A 12,434-nucleotide genomic window follows, 5' to 3' on the forward strand; every position below is an offset into this window, starting at 1 on the left:
CAGAGTCTGGTCCGGCTGCTTTGCGGGGGTTCTGCCTCTTGAAAAGCCTGGTGATGTCCCTCTCCATGATCAAAAGAGTCGTCACTGTGGTGGGGGATGAGGGGGGGACCCTCAAAGGTGAGTATTTGTGAAGTGGTCCAGTCGCCTGCTGTGGTGGGGGAGGTGGAACTGGAAGGCTGGGGCTGGTGGAAGGTGTCAAGGGGGATGGTGTCAGGACTGTCCCATAATCTTTCAAGCGACATTTAACATTTCCCATGATTGCAAGTTCAAAATGTGTTTTTTTATGGTGTTTGCGAGTGTGAGAAAAAAATACACACAATTAGTTAATAGAGATTTATTAATAGTGTATGCTGTGACATCCAAAGTTAACAACATTGTAACTCTTCACTTTGTTTAAAGCCTGAAATGTTCTGTCTGGAAGTAAAAATTAATCAAATCACACCTTTATTTTTAATCTCTGTTGGCTCTAGCTTAAGAATTTGGAAATAGTTTATTTCAAAGTTTCAAATTCATAATAAAGCATTCCCTCAGGGTTTTGATGGTGAAAAAAAAACTACAGAGTTGTGTAAAGGTTTCTACAACACAATGCTACCCCCAATATAATATGTGACTTTTAAGACACTCTAGCCAGTTGGCCCATCCAGGTGTGTAATGTATCAGTTAACTGTTTTCAGATGTCTTACAATTATAATTCCTATTATTAACTTTTTTACATTTATTGAAAAATACTCAAACCCTATCATGTTAATATACTGTATATGGCATTCTAAGAACTTTGCTGTATAGGGATACAAATAATTTGGCACAGTACAGAAATTGAAATGCACATTAAGAGGATATATATATTTTGTTAATTTTTTTTCAAGCCAACTGAGATTTGGTTTATTACTTTTTACATGTTGCTGTCATTAATTTCAACAAAATAATTGGCAAATAGGTCTTGCATCTATGTAATGCATTTATACACTGACTGGCAAAAACAAACAATTATTGTATCTTGCACTCTTCAATGAGGTAACTAAAATACATCAATTTAGGGGGAATTACCTTTGTACAATTCACCAATAAGTAGACAGTATCCATGATCACAAACTGTATTCTAATAAGACCGAAGTTTTACAGAGACTTTAATTCTGTTGCCCTTTTTACATCCAGAAGAAAGGGAGTTGTTAATGTCTTCCCCTCAAGAAGCTGTCCGAGGCCCTGGGAGTGAGCATAGAAGAGAGGCGTAGGTGATAATTGTTCATTACAAAATAGCGTATACTAAATAAGACATCAAATACATAAACATTGGGCTTATAATATTCCCCAAAAAAACGAAATCTTCAAAGAGATCGACCATGACCCTTTTCTAGGTTTCAGCAGTCCTCACTTAAATCCTTCTGATCAGGAAAAGCAGACTTTGGAGCCTCACCTCTCCAAAGTATGACACCATTGGGGATATCTCACATTGTGCTGGAAGACTGTCTTTGGCTGTCACACTGAGGAAACAGAAAGCACACAAAATAAAATCCACTTTAAACTCTGTGGTGGTGTGTTAGCTTCTTTTGAGCAGAAATATGAGGAAAAAAGACTGCTCGCAAAATGTACACCAATAGCCCCTTTCCCACTTCAATGAAAGCCGTAAATCCACTGACAATGTTCCATATTGGTGTATATGGGAAAAGGATGTTCGAGGTTGATGTACCGTAAATCTCGCCACTCTCGACCTAGTATAGTTTACGGGAAAATGCCGGTACAGCTGTGAATGGAAGTGTGTGTGAATGGAAGCAATAACGCTGTCGGAACGTGTACTATGAACTGCTCTGCAGGAAATGTTAACCCCCCATGACATCCATTTGGCTACAAGTACATGGCTTTTATATACTTTCTCATACACTTCCACTTACATCCATCATTTTTGCCATGTGACTAAAAGTATATATATTATACTTTTAGCCACATGGCAAAAATGATGTGGACACCCGAACACCACACCCATAGGTGCTTGTTGAACATTTTATTAAAAAAAAAAAATGTCAAATTTTAAGCAATACCTAAACTGATAATTATGGCACAGTACAGCATGGCTTCTTTCTTACCTAGGTCTTGCAGGTAAGGTATTTCCGTGTTCGTCCAGGAAAGTTGCACCGGCAGCCAGAGCCCAACGGTAGTGCTGAGCAAGTAGGGAATGTCTAGCTGTTGTCGGGGTATCAACAGTTGCTTCATCTGCATTCTTTAAGGGAGAAAATTCCTCCTCCCTGACGACTTCAAATGCCACAAATTTCCTTTCAAAGATAGAAATCAGAGCAAGGGTGTCAATGATAGACAAAAGATAAGGTGTAGTGTAGAGCTCTTATTTATCAGAAGCGAGAAGCAGTACTGTCTCATTGTATAATTTGATAACCGTTGATACTGACTTTAATTAACCTCAACAAGTACTTACTGTACTAACCCGAATATAAGGTTATTTTTCCTGGAAATATGTCTGAAAAAGTGGTGTAGTCTTATATTTGGGGTCTAGATTTTTAAATGTCAATAGTAGAATAGTAAAAAAAGAAAACATGTGCATTGGGAGGAGTGTTCAATTTTGTCCTTGTTCCCCGTCCGATCCACCACTCGCTCTTCATTGCTGTCGTAGTTCACTGGAAACCCGAAATTTTCCCACAGGGTTGATTTAAAAGAAGCAGGCGAGTCTTCGAGCTCCTGTGTGTTTGACTCATCTGCACTCGCCATAGTGTGGCTTGAGCTAATCTCAGCATGTTGCTAACCTTCGCACACTCCATACGATTGCATGCTGCATTATCATTATTTCCAAATTAAATTATTTTCTTAGTAAAAACAAGATTTGGTCTTCAAAAAGTCTCCAAAAATGAAAAAGGGGGGTTGTCTTATAATAAGGGCTTCTTATATTTGGGTCAATACTGTATATTATGACTTATATTATCAGGTACTTATCTGTTGATTCACCTGTGAGCTATTAAATGAGAGTATTTATAATAAATACCTTGAGAATGGAAAAACGTCAAAAACAAATTTCTCCATCTTTATGCCATTGGGTTTGGTCGGTTTCACTTGGTTGCCACACTCATCAACAAATGGAACTTTCTTGATTGCTACGTGTTGCTTCAGTTTGTCTGCATGGTTCCTGGAGGATGAGGGTAGTACAAAGCCAAAAGTAATCTTAAATCATCTTAACTTTACCTAAAATAGAATGTCTATCATTTTAGCTCAATTGTGTTGTTAACATTCAACGGTTCAAAGTGAGGTCAGTGTAACCATCCAAGCTTAAGTGGTGTTTCTGGCTTCTTGAATTGTATGGATAATAACTACAATAACTTAACAACACAGGTGTTCAGTTATAGTTATAGAAGGTTACACCTTCAACCAAGTCAGGAATGGATACTACAAGAGCATCTTGGGTCAGGTCACCAAAACTTGCTGAGTTAGATAGTTTTTACTTTTCTGTTTGCCACTGTCCTTTACTAAACCAAATTGGCCTTTGATTCATTTCTTGCACTGCAACTTTTATGACTTGATTTTATGCATTCTATGTATTCGATTGTTTTTACTTTATAATGTGTTCTTTCCTTTTATGTGTTTCTTTTGCACTTTGTCTCAATACTTCTGATGTTTTATGTAAAACACTTTGAATTGCATTGTTGAATTATAGAGTATTACAATGGCTTTGGCCTATCTGAAACAGCGATATCAGATAACTGAAAGATCTCCAGACCGGATCTCTGGGGCTATGATATCGCCTTGACAAGGTAAAACACTATTCGGGGAATAGGCAAAGTAATTGTTAACAAAGAAAAGATCTCCAGACCAGTTCTCCGGGGCCAGGATATCGCCTTGACCAGGTAAAATGCTATTTGGGGAATGGGCAAAATAATTGTTAACAAAGAAAAGATTTCTCGACCGGTTCCCCGGGGTTAGAATATCACCATGACAAGGTAAAATGCAATTTGGGTAATAGGCAATATAATTGTTAACGAAGATTAAAACGAGGTTCCTTTGATTCATTTCATGTACTGCACTGCTACTGTAACTATGCATTCTATGTCCTTTTCATAATGTGTTTCTTTTGCACTTTGTCTTAATGCTTTGATGTTTTATGTAAAGCAATTTGAATTGCCTTGTTGAAATGTTCTATATAAATAAACTTGCCTTGCCATGCCTATGGAAAATTGATAATGCAGCAAATACATACTCAATAGAAATAGTGGCAATATCCCCCTCATTGTGTGATAAACAGCAAAATCGTAAAGAACAAGAAAGATTAACAGAAAAAGTTGATTGCAAACATCTTAGAAATGCGGAGGTATCTGTTATAAATGAAAATGGGTCTTGTCAATGTTGTTATGATGACAATTTAAGATATTATATGTGAACGTATTTGATCTCTACCGAAGCATGGTCAGCCTGACTAAAGATTTAATGGAAATGTTTTACTTTTTAAATATTATTTCCATACAAGGATGTTTGATTGAAACAATTTGTCAAACGTTGTCAAAACTTGAAATCACATCTTTGCTTCTCACTTTACATCACATAGGAAAGAACATGAAACAATTTGTGTTATGTACTGAAAACACCCTACTGTGTGATTTCCTTCAGAAATGCCCTGGTAAAGAAGTGGTTGCAGATGTTTCCAGCACTGAAGAGCAACTCTCCATCAGGTCCTTTGCCTTCGGCTGTTTCTGGCTGGATTTCACTATACTCCACCACCTGGTGTACCCCATCAACGCTGCAAATTACCCCAACTGGCTCTGTTGGATATGCCTTCTCCACCACCTAACACAGAGGAAAGGTGTGGGCAAGTTTAATCACACAACACATAAAACCAAGTGTCAACAGTATTTAAATCCTTGACTTCAGCCTCGCCCATGAAAACTTTTTTTTTCTGATACGGGGGGGCATTGAGAGAAATTGTACTTGTGCCATCCAGTGGCATTGCTCACTCTTAAAAGAGAGTAGCGTACTCCTAAAAAAGGGGCTATGCTTAAAACACGGTCAGCCAAGTGTGGCTGATGGTGAACCAAAAAGGAAAGAAAGTGTCCCACCTATATATCGACAATTTAATTTTAATTTTGTATTCAGTTTTGCCTCTCCTGGTGGAAAACAATAAAAGACTTCTTTACATAACAATGGTTCTTGCATCTCTTTTACTCTTTACCAAGGAAATGAAGCCAGACCAGCATAGCATAGTACATTGAATACCTTGAGTCTTGAGTGACTACAGGCTATTGTGACATTGGTCGACCCTGTACCTTTGCTCCACAGTCAGCCCCCTTGCTCACACAGAATCCGATGAAGACAGGGTCAGCCATTTTGACAAGAATGTTGTCTACACAGTAGACATGGAGGTATTGCACACCCCTTTTCTCCATGTCCACCAGCACCTTGTTATCCACCAAAGCTTGGTACAGACCACCGTTTCCATCTAACAAGGAGAACAGCTTTTTAAAATAAACAGCTCATGAAGTTAAACTACCCCAGATTAAAGGTTGTTATCACTGAATGAAGTGAATTCATATCTAATGAAATATGCATTTATAACAATTCATAGTTCAGGAGCTACATGCAAACACATCTGATCAACCCATATTACATCTTACAAGTAATCCAGGCCGGGTGAATAGGGAGGTCTGTAAAAAAATTTCCATACAGTTTGACTAGTATACTAAGAAATTAAAAGTATATTATTCATCTTGTGTTAGATTTAGACTTTCCAATTCTATTATTTGGCAATCATTTGGCCATAAGTCATATTTACTTAACTACAAAGAGTTTGGAAGCAGGAATTGACAGTGGTGCAAAGTTATAGTAATGGTGAAATAATTACCAAAAAAAATGGAATTGTGCTTATTTTTATTTAGAAATTGTACTTACTTCAGTGTTTTCAGTTTTGGAGTTTCAAAACTTTTGACTTTTACTCCACCACATATCAAAGCAAATATTTACTCTTCTACATTTCTAACAGGTCATGTTATTTAAGTAAAACAAAGTAAATTTAAATTATTATTACGATACCTTTGTAGTGAATAAATCTTTTAAATGACTCTGAAGTCGGGGCTTAGTCTGGAAAAATAGTCGTTTGTTCGTTTGAGGTTGAGTAACATGTGTGCATTATATTTCCAGTCCTCCATTACAATTTTGCAAAATTTCCATGAAAAATTACAAAGATTGAGAACACATGGAGGGAAATAGTGCAGAACATTGGGTTGGACATTACAGAATGTGAATAAAAGCACATCCCTCGGGATCAAGCTGGTCCTTTGTTTTATATATATATATATAAAAAGGTAAAAACAAGAGTTTCATTTGTCTTATATGTCCAAACTTCTGAGAATAATTGGATTCCCACCTACCTGGTGCCAATGCTACTTTACACTTATCCTGTAGGATAACCTTTCCATCAAAGGTCACTGCTGGGATCATCCTTTGCTCAAACATGATTATGTTTGATTGTTCCAGGCTAAAGTAATTATTCTCCTTGAAGAACATTTCAGTGGGATCCAGGGTAAACTCACTGGTCATTATGTACCTGAAAAAAAAACAACAAAAAAAACATAGCTTAAACAGTATTTTTTGTCTGTGCCTCAACCAATTTACTTTGACATTTTATGCTTGTATAAATTGTCATTGTTTTTTAGATCTTTGGGATTGGGATTCTACAGTGCTTTCTGGTCTGAGAAAATCGCTCTACAAATGAAATGCATTAGATTCAAGATTCAAGAGGTTATTTGTCACATATGGTCATACATATAAGCAGTATTATTAATTATTATTAATTATTATTATTACTACTATTAAAATAACCCATTATTTAATCAATTATCTTCTTACATCTGGGGGTGGACATTTTTTAAGTGTTTTATCACTGTGTTAAAATGATATAACTTACTCAAGAAACATTAGTCTACATGAATATTTACCATGGTACCGTGCACTGCGTGCCATGTTTTAAATCTGCCAGCTCTTGTAATTTGCGAAGGCGCTCTGCTTGGATTTGATACAGAGTTTTTTTGCTGGGGAGCCCTACATCATACATTCCTTTGGGATATGGTACTCCAAGTCGGGTCCCTTGACCACCAGCCAAAAGTAAAATTCCAACTCGATTCTCCGAGATTTGCACTAGACCTGCAAAACACAGTTCAAGTCTCCGGTCAATGGTTTGGGTTTGAGTGTGCGCGTGTGTGTGTGGTAAAGTAAGTTACATATTGGAGGTTGGATGATCAGCTTGATATTTTGCCCTTCAAAATTAAATAAAAATGATTTATCCATAAAGTATTTCAGTACCAAAATAACTAAATTGGGGGAATACCATCTTACATCAGTTTCTTTTTTGAGTTTCATGTGAAAAAAAAAAATTTTGCCGTAGATAATATTTAAAGCCTGCTTCACACCAAATCCAACAATGACAAGAACAAACCAGAAGTCCATTTGTTGCTATGGAGAGTTGGATTCTGGACACGAAAAGCTATGATGCGCTGTGGTGTGGAATTTCCTTCTGCTGTTGCCGCTCGTGCAGCACATTTTTGTCAGAGACTATGACTATTTTTTCGTACTTTGCAACCCCTATATAAAGGGTAGGGCTTCAAACACTCATTCATAGAACATTGTAAATGTCCAGCTGATACTCGTACTGGAAAAAAAAATCTCCCATTTTCCCTGACATATTATAGATGGAAGTTATGGATTCAGTGTGAAGCACGCTTATATTTCAATAGCTTGGAAACCAGAAAAGCTAAAGATATAATTTTTTTTTTTGAAGTTTAAACATATGGTGCTGCCATCAATGGCCACCTTCATTACAATGGCTTCAAAAATGTGTCTCAGATTCCAAAACCAATTTGTTGTGTTTGTCCATTTTACTGTTACAAAAACATTTAAAAATGGAAAAAAGTTTTTTTATTGATGACACCCCGAGATTCAACTTTCCAAACTGTTTTGGAATGACAGCTTAGCTCTAAAGCCTAATTCACACCGAATCCAAGAAAATACCAGAACAAACCAGGAGTTCATTCATTGCTATGTACAGTCGGATTCAGCATGCAAAAAGCTATGAGCAGCTTAAGGCTACTCACTCTGGTCCTGTTTAAACCTGCCATTAAAATATGTCTTGGGTGATCCTATCACAAATTCAGGTGTGAACACACCCAAGGCACATTGAAAACCCATTGAGATCTGATCACTCAGATGACATTTTGAGGTGGTCTGGGCCGCATGTGGCCACTTTCTTTCAGCACTGTGTACGCAAATGTGTCATCGGCCACTTTGAAGGACCGCCTACACAACTGACGTCCTCTGTGTAAGCGGAAGTATGTACGCATTTGCGCGCCAACAGTGTCATATTTGAGTGCAAAACATATAAGTGCGAAACAACAGGAAGAAGCCACGACAATAGGCAAATTGGATTCTCGTGGATAGAGTACACAGGGAACACGCTGTCTGATTTCCATTTGGGCCGAAGAGTCAGTACAAAGGAAGATGGAAGACTCTAGGCAATTTATGAGGCAATTTTAGTCTGGTCAGGAAATTGAGAAAGTCTCCCTATTACAGAAGTTCAGGATTTATTATTTACAAGTAAAGTAGTTACACAAAAACATCGAGTTTTTAATAAATTAAGTCCCGTAGCAACGGAAAGCTAGTTCCGTAGGGAGGGAGACATGCATAATGCGGAAAATTTTTGTTTCATACAAGTAGGAAACTAACAAAACCACACACACACAAACAAGAAAACTGTCTAGAGGAGAAAAAACTCCACTCAAATTCTCTGAGTTATGTTCATGTTAGTACTCGTCGGAGACCCCGTCCATCTCCACGTCCTCCGCTAAATGGGCCACGTGATCCTCATCGGAGTAGTTGGAGACCCGGTCCATCTCCTCGTCCTCCGCTAAATGGGCCACGTCCTCATCGGAGGAGGGACCCCCAGGGTCGACATCCTCGGCCTCTGAAACATCGCTGGAGGACGCAGACAAGAGAGGTGGTGGGGTCTGCGGTCGGGGGGGTTGACCCGGTCTGGAGGGCTGGTCTGGAAGGCTGGTCAGGATGGCGCTGATGGAACCTCCTGATGAGGGTGTGGTCCAGAATGTGCCTCGCAGGGACCCAGGACCTCTCCTCCGGGCTGTAACCCTCCCAATCCACCAGGTACTGCAGGCCTCTCCCACGCCGGCGGGAACGTAGGAGACGGCGGACAGAGAAGGCAGGACCCCCGTCAATGAAGCGCGGAGGAGGCGCCAAGGGGACCAGAGCACTCTCCCGGACTGGCTTGACCTTGGACACGTGGAAGGTGGGATGGACGCGCATCGACCTGGGAAGCTTGAGCCGCACTGCCACCAGGTTGACGACCTTCTCGATCTTGAATGGGCCGATGAACCGAGGAGCCAGCTTCTTAGAGTCCACCTTCAGGGGGAGGTCCCGGGTGGAGAGCCAGACCTTCTGGTCCGGCTGGTACTCCGGGGCCTGGGAGCGGCGACGGTTGGCGGCAGAGGCGTTGCGGCCAGCGGCTTGGAGGAGGGCGGCCCGGGCCCGGGCCCGGGTCCAGGTCCTGCTGCAGCGGCGAATTAAGGCCTGGACGGACGGGCAGGAAGCCTCCTTCTCAAGGGCCAGGAACAAAGGCGGTTGGAAGCCGTAGGCGCACTGGAAGGGGGAGAGGCCTGTGGCCGAACTGGTCAGGGTGTTGTGGGCATATTCCACCCCCAAAAGCTGCTCGGACCAAGACGACGGCTGTTGTGAGGTCATGCAGCGAAGGGCCTTCTCCATCTCCTGGTTCTTCCGTTCTGTTTGGCCGTTGGACTGGGGGTGGTACCCTGAAGAGAGGCTGACGGTGGCCCCCAGGAGCGCACAGAACTCCCTCCAGAAGACAGAGGTGAACTGGGGACCCCGGTCAGATACAACATTTACCGGGATGCCATGGAGGCGGACGACGTGGTACAATAATAGCTTGGCGCTGCCCTTGGCCGACGGGAGCTTCGGTAGAGGCACGAAGTGAGCCATCTTGCTAAAACCGTCCACCACGGTCAGGATGGTAGTGTTGCCGCTAGACGGTGGCAGACCGGTAACGAAGTCCACGGAGATGTGAGACCAGGGGCGATGAGGAACCGGCAGTGGGTGTAGGAGACCAGCAGAAGCATGAAGAGAGGGTTTGTGCTGGTTACAGGTGGGGCAGGCATTGACAAACCCACTGACGTTCTCACCCAGGGAGGGCCACCAGAAGCGATGCTGGACGACCTCCTTCGTCCGCTGGATCCCCGGGTGGCAGGTGAGTCGGGAGTTGTGGGCCCACTGGAGAACCTCGGACCGGAGGTCAGGCAGGATGAACAGACTGTCGGGCGGACATGCGCTGGGTCCAGGTTGGTCCTGGGCGGCGGCTCTGACCTTCTTTTCCACCTCCCAGGTGAGTGTGGCAACTAGACTGGAGGACGGTAGAATGGTGTCAGGGTCAGCAGCATCTTCCTCCTCCTCCTCCTGGAACTGCCGGGACAGGGCGTCAGGTTTGATATTGCGTGACCCCGGCCGATAGGAGAGGGAGAAATTGAACCTTGTTAGGAAGAGCGCCCAACGGGCCTGACGGGAGTTCAGTCTCCTGGGGGACTAGATATACTCCAGGTTCTTGTGGTCGGTCCACACCAGGAACGGCAGCTGGGTTCCCTCTAGCCAGTGTTGCCACTCCTCCAGGGCAATTTGACGGCGAGAAGCTCCCTATTCCCGATGTCGTAGTTCCTCTCTGCCGGGGTTAAACACCTGGAGAAGAAGGCGCAGGGATGAAGCTTCTGGTCGGAGGGGGTTCTCTGGGACAGAACAGCTCCGACTCCCACGTCGGAGGCGTCCACTTCAACCACGAACTGCCGTTCGGGGTCAGGCAATACCAGAATGGGGGCTGAAGTGAACCGTGCCTTCAGGGCCAGGAAGGCGTCGTTGGCGCCGGCGGACCACCGAAACGGCACCTTGGAGGAAGTTAGGGCTGTGAGGGGGGCAGCCACCGTGCTGTAGCCTCGGATGAACCTCCGATAGAAGTTGGCAAAAAAGAGGAAGCGCGGGAGTGGAAAAGGGTGTCCGGGGCGGGCCAGGTGGTGACGGCGGAGACTTTAGTGGAGTCCATCCATCCATGAAGACGAATTTGTTGAGCATGTCCCTGAGCACGTCATTGTGTGGTGTGGGTTGTGACGCCGAAGCCAGGGGAACCCCAGGAGGAGAGGGTGATGAGGTGAGTGCAGGATGCAGAACTATATCGTCTTGTGGTGGTTGCCGGACAGGAGCATGCGGATGGGCACTGTCTGATGGTGACTGTCCCCAGGAGGCGGCCATCCAGGGCAGTGGCAGGTACCGGAGAAGGCAGGAGAACTTGACCAACACCCAGGTGCCGTGCTAGGTTATCGTCGATGATGTTAACATCGGAACCAGAGTCAATAAGTATGGCGAGGGAATGTGAGCCTTGGGGCAGGAGCAGCCGAGCCTGGCAGAGGGGGCGTAGGTTGGAGGGGGATTTGGAGGTGTGGCTCACCAAGACTTCCTCCCTTACTGGCGAGCCCAGCCCTTTTACCGGACACCCGGAAATGTAATGTCCAGCTAGACCGCAGTAGAGGCAAAGGTTTTCCACCCGGTGTCTCTGACGCCTCTCTCGCTGGCGGGACTGGATGTGTCGGTCGATACGGGAAGCAAGCTCAATGGTGCCATCGAGAGAGGTGGGCAGGTTGTGGGAAACTAGCTCATCCTTCACGTACTCTGCTAATCCCATCAGGAACTCGTCAATCTGGGCTGCCGGGTTCCACTCGCTCAGTCGAGCCTGGGTGCAGAAGTCAATCGCATAATCGACCACGGAGCGGGACCCTTGACTGAGACCCAGGAGACCACCAGCAGCATCGGGACCTTGTGATGTCACCCCGAACACCTTGCGGAGCTTGGCGGCGAAGGCGTGGAAGGAGGAGCAGGCTGGTGTGCGTCATTCCTACTCGGCCGTTCCCCATAGCCGAGCGTAGCGGGTGTGGTTAGGACCCAATTGCAGCACAAAGACAGGCAGGGATATTTGGGAATGTCTTTTATTTGTAGTTCAGACGGAAGACAGGCAGGGAGCAGGCAGGATACATCGTCGGGGACAGGCAGGTTCGATAACGAGGAGTACAGACAGAAGACAGGCGGAGTGGCAGGCAGGATACGTGGTCGGAGCGAGGCAGAGTCGGTAGCAGGGAATCAGTCCGGAGAACGCTGGAGAGTCTGGTGCAAGCATCGAAGACAATCTGGCAATGGGTGACTGGTGAGAGAGGCATATATAGTGGTTAGATTGCAGATCTGGAACAGCTGTATGCGCAGGTGAATAGAGTCGGGCTAATGGGACAGGTAAGGAGAGGGAGGAGAAAGTAGAAGAAGGCGGAGATCATGACACCTGAACCCTGCGCTGCGTACAGTACACACAGCACCACAATTTCAGTCTGTTTTGTTTAGATTTT

General features: G+C 43.9%; 1 protein-coding gene across 2 annotated transcripts in view; it reads right to left on the reverse strand.

Annotated features, from left to right (window-relative positions):
- Positions 1 to 327: 327 nt before the first annotated feature.
- The window catches only part of uap1l1 (UDP-N-acetylglucosamine pyrophosphorylase 1 like 1), a 14,913-nt gene continuing 2,806 nt past the window's right edge, over positions 328 to 12,434 (reverse strand). The window contains exons 2-9 of one of the 2 annotated variants that reach the window (XM_080018277.1): positions 6,921 to 7,125; positions 6,354 to 6,529; positions 5,253 to 5,425; positions 4,583 to 4,776; positions 2,987 to 3,127; positions 2,082 to 2,267; positions 1,415 to 1,481; positions 328 to 1,203 (exon numbers count right to left, since the gene is read on the reverse strand). In XM_080018277.1, the coding sequence (XP_079874403.1) occupies positions 1,117 to 1,203; positions 1,415 to 1,481; positions 2,082 to 2,267; positions 2,987 to 3,127; positions 4,583 to 4,776; positions 5,253 to 5,425; positions 6,354 to 6,529; positions 6,921 to 7,125 (1,229 nt within the window). In that variant the 3' untranslated portion in view covers positions 328 to 1,116. The remainder of the gene's footprint in view (positions 1,204 to 1,414; positions 1,482 to 2,081; positions 2,268 to 2,986; positions 3,128 to 4,582; positions 4,777 to 5,252; positions 5,426 to 6,353; positions 6,530 to 6,920; positions 7,126 to 12,434) is intronic. The other variant, XM_080018278.1, reaches the window with a different exon arrangement.

The sequence above is a fragment of the Zeus faber genome (genome assembly GCF_960531495.2).
Source record: "Zeus faber genome assembly, chromosome: 17".
NCBI classification, from domain to species: Eukaryota; Metazoa; Chordata; class Actinopteri; order Zeiformes; family Zeidae; genus Zeus; species Zeus faber.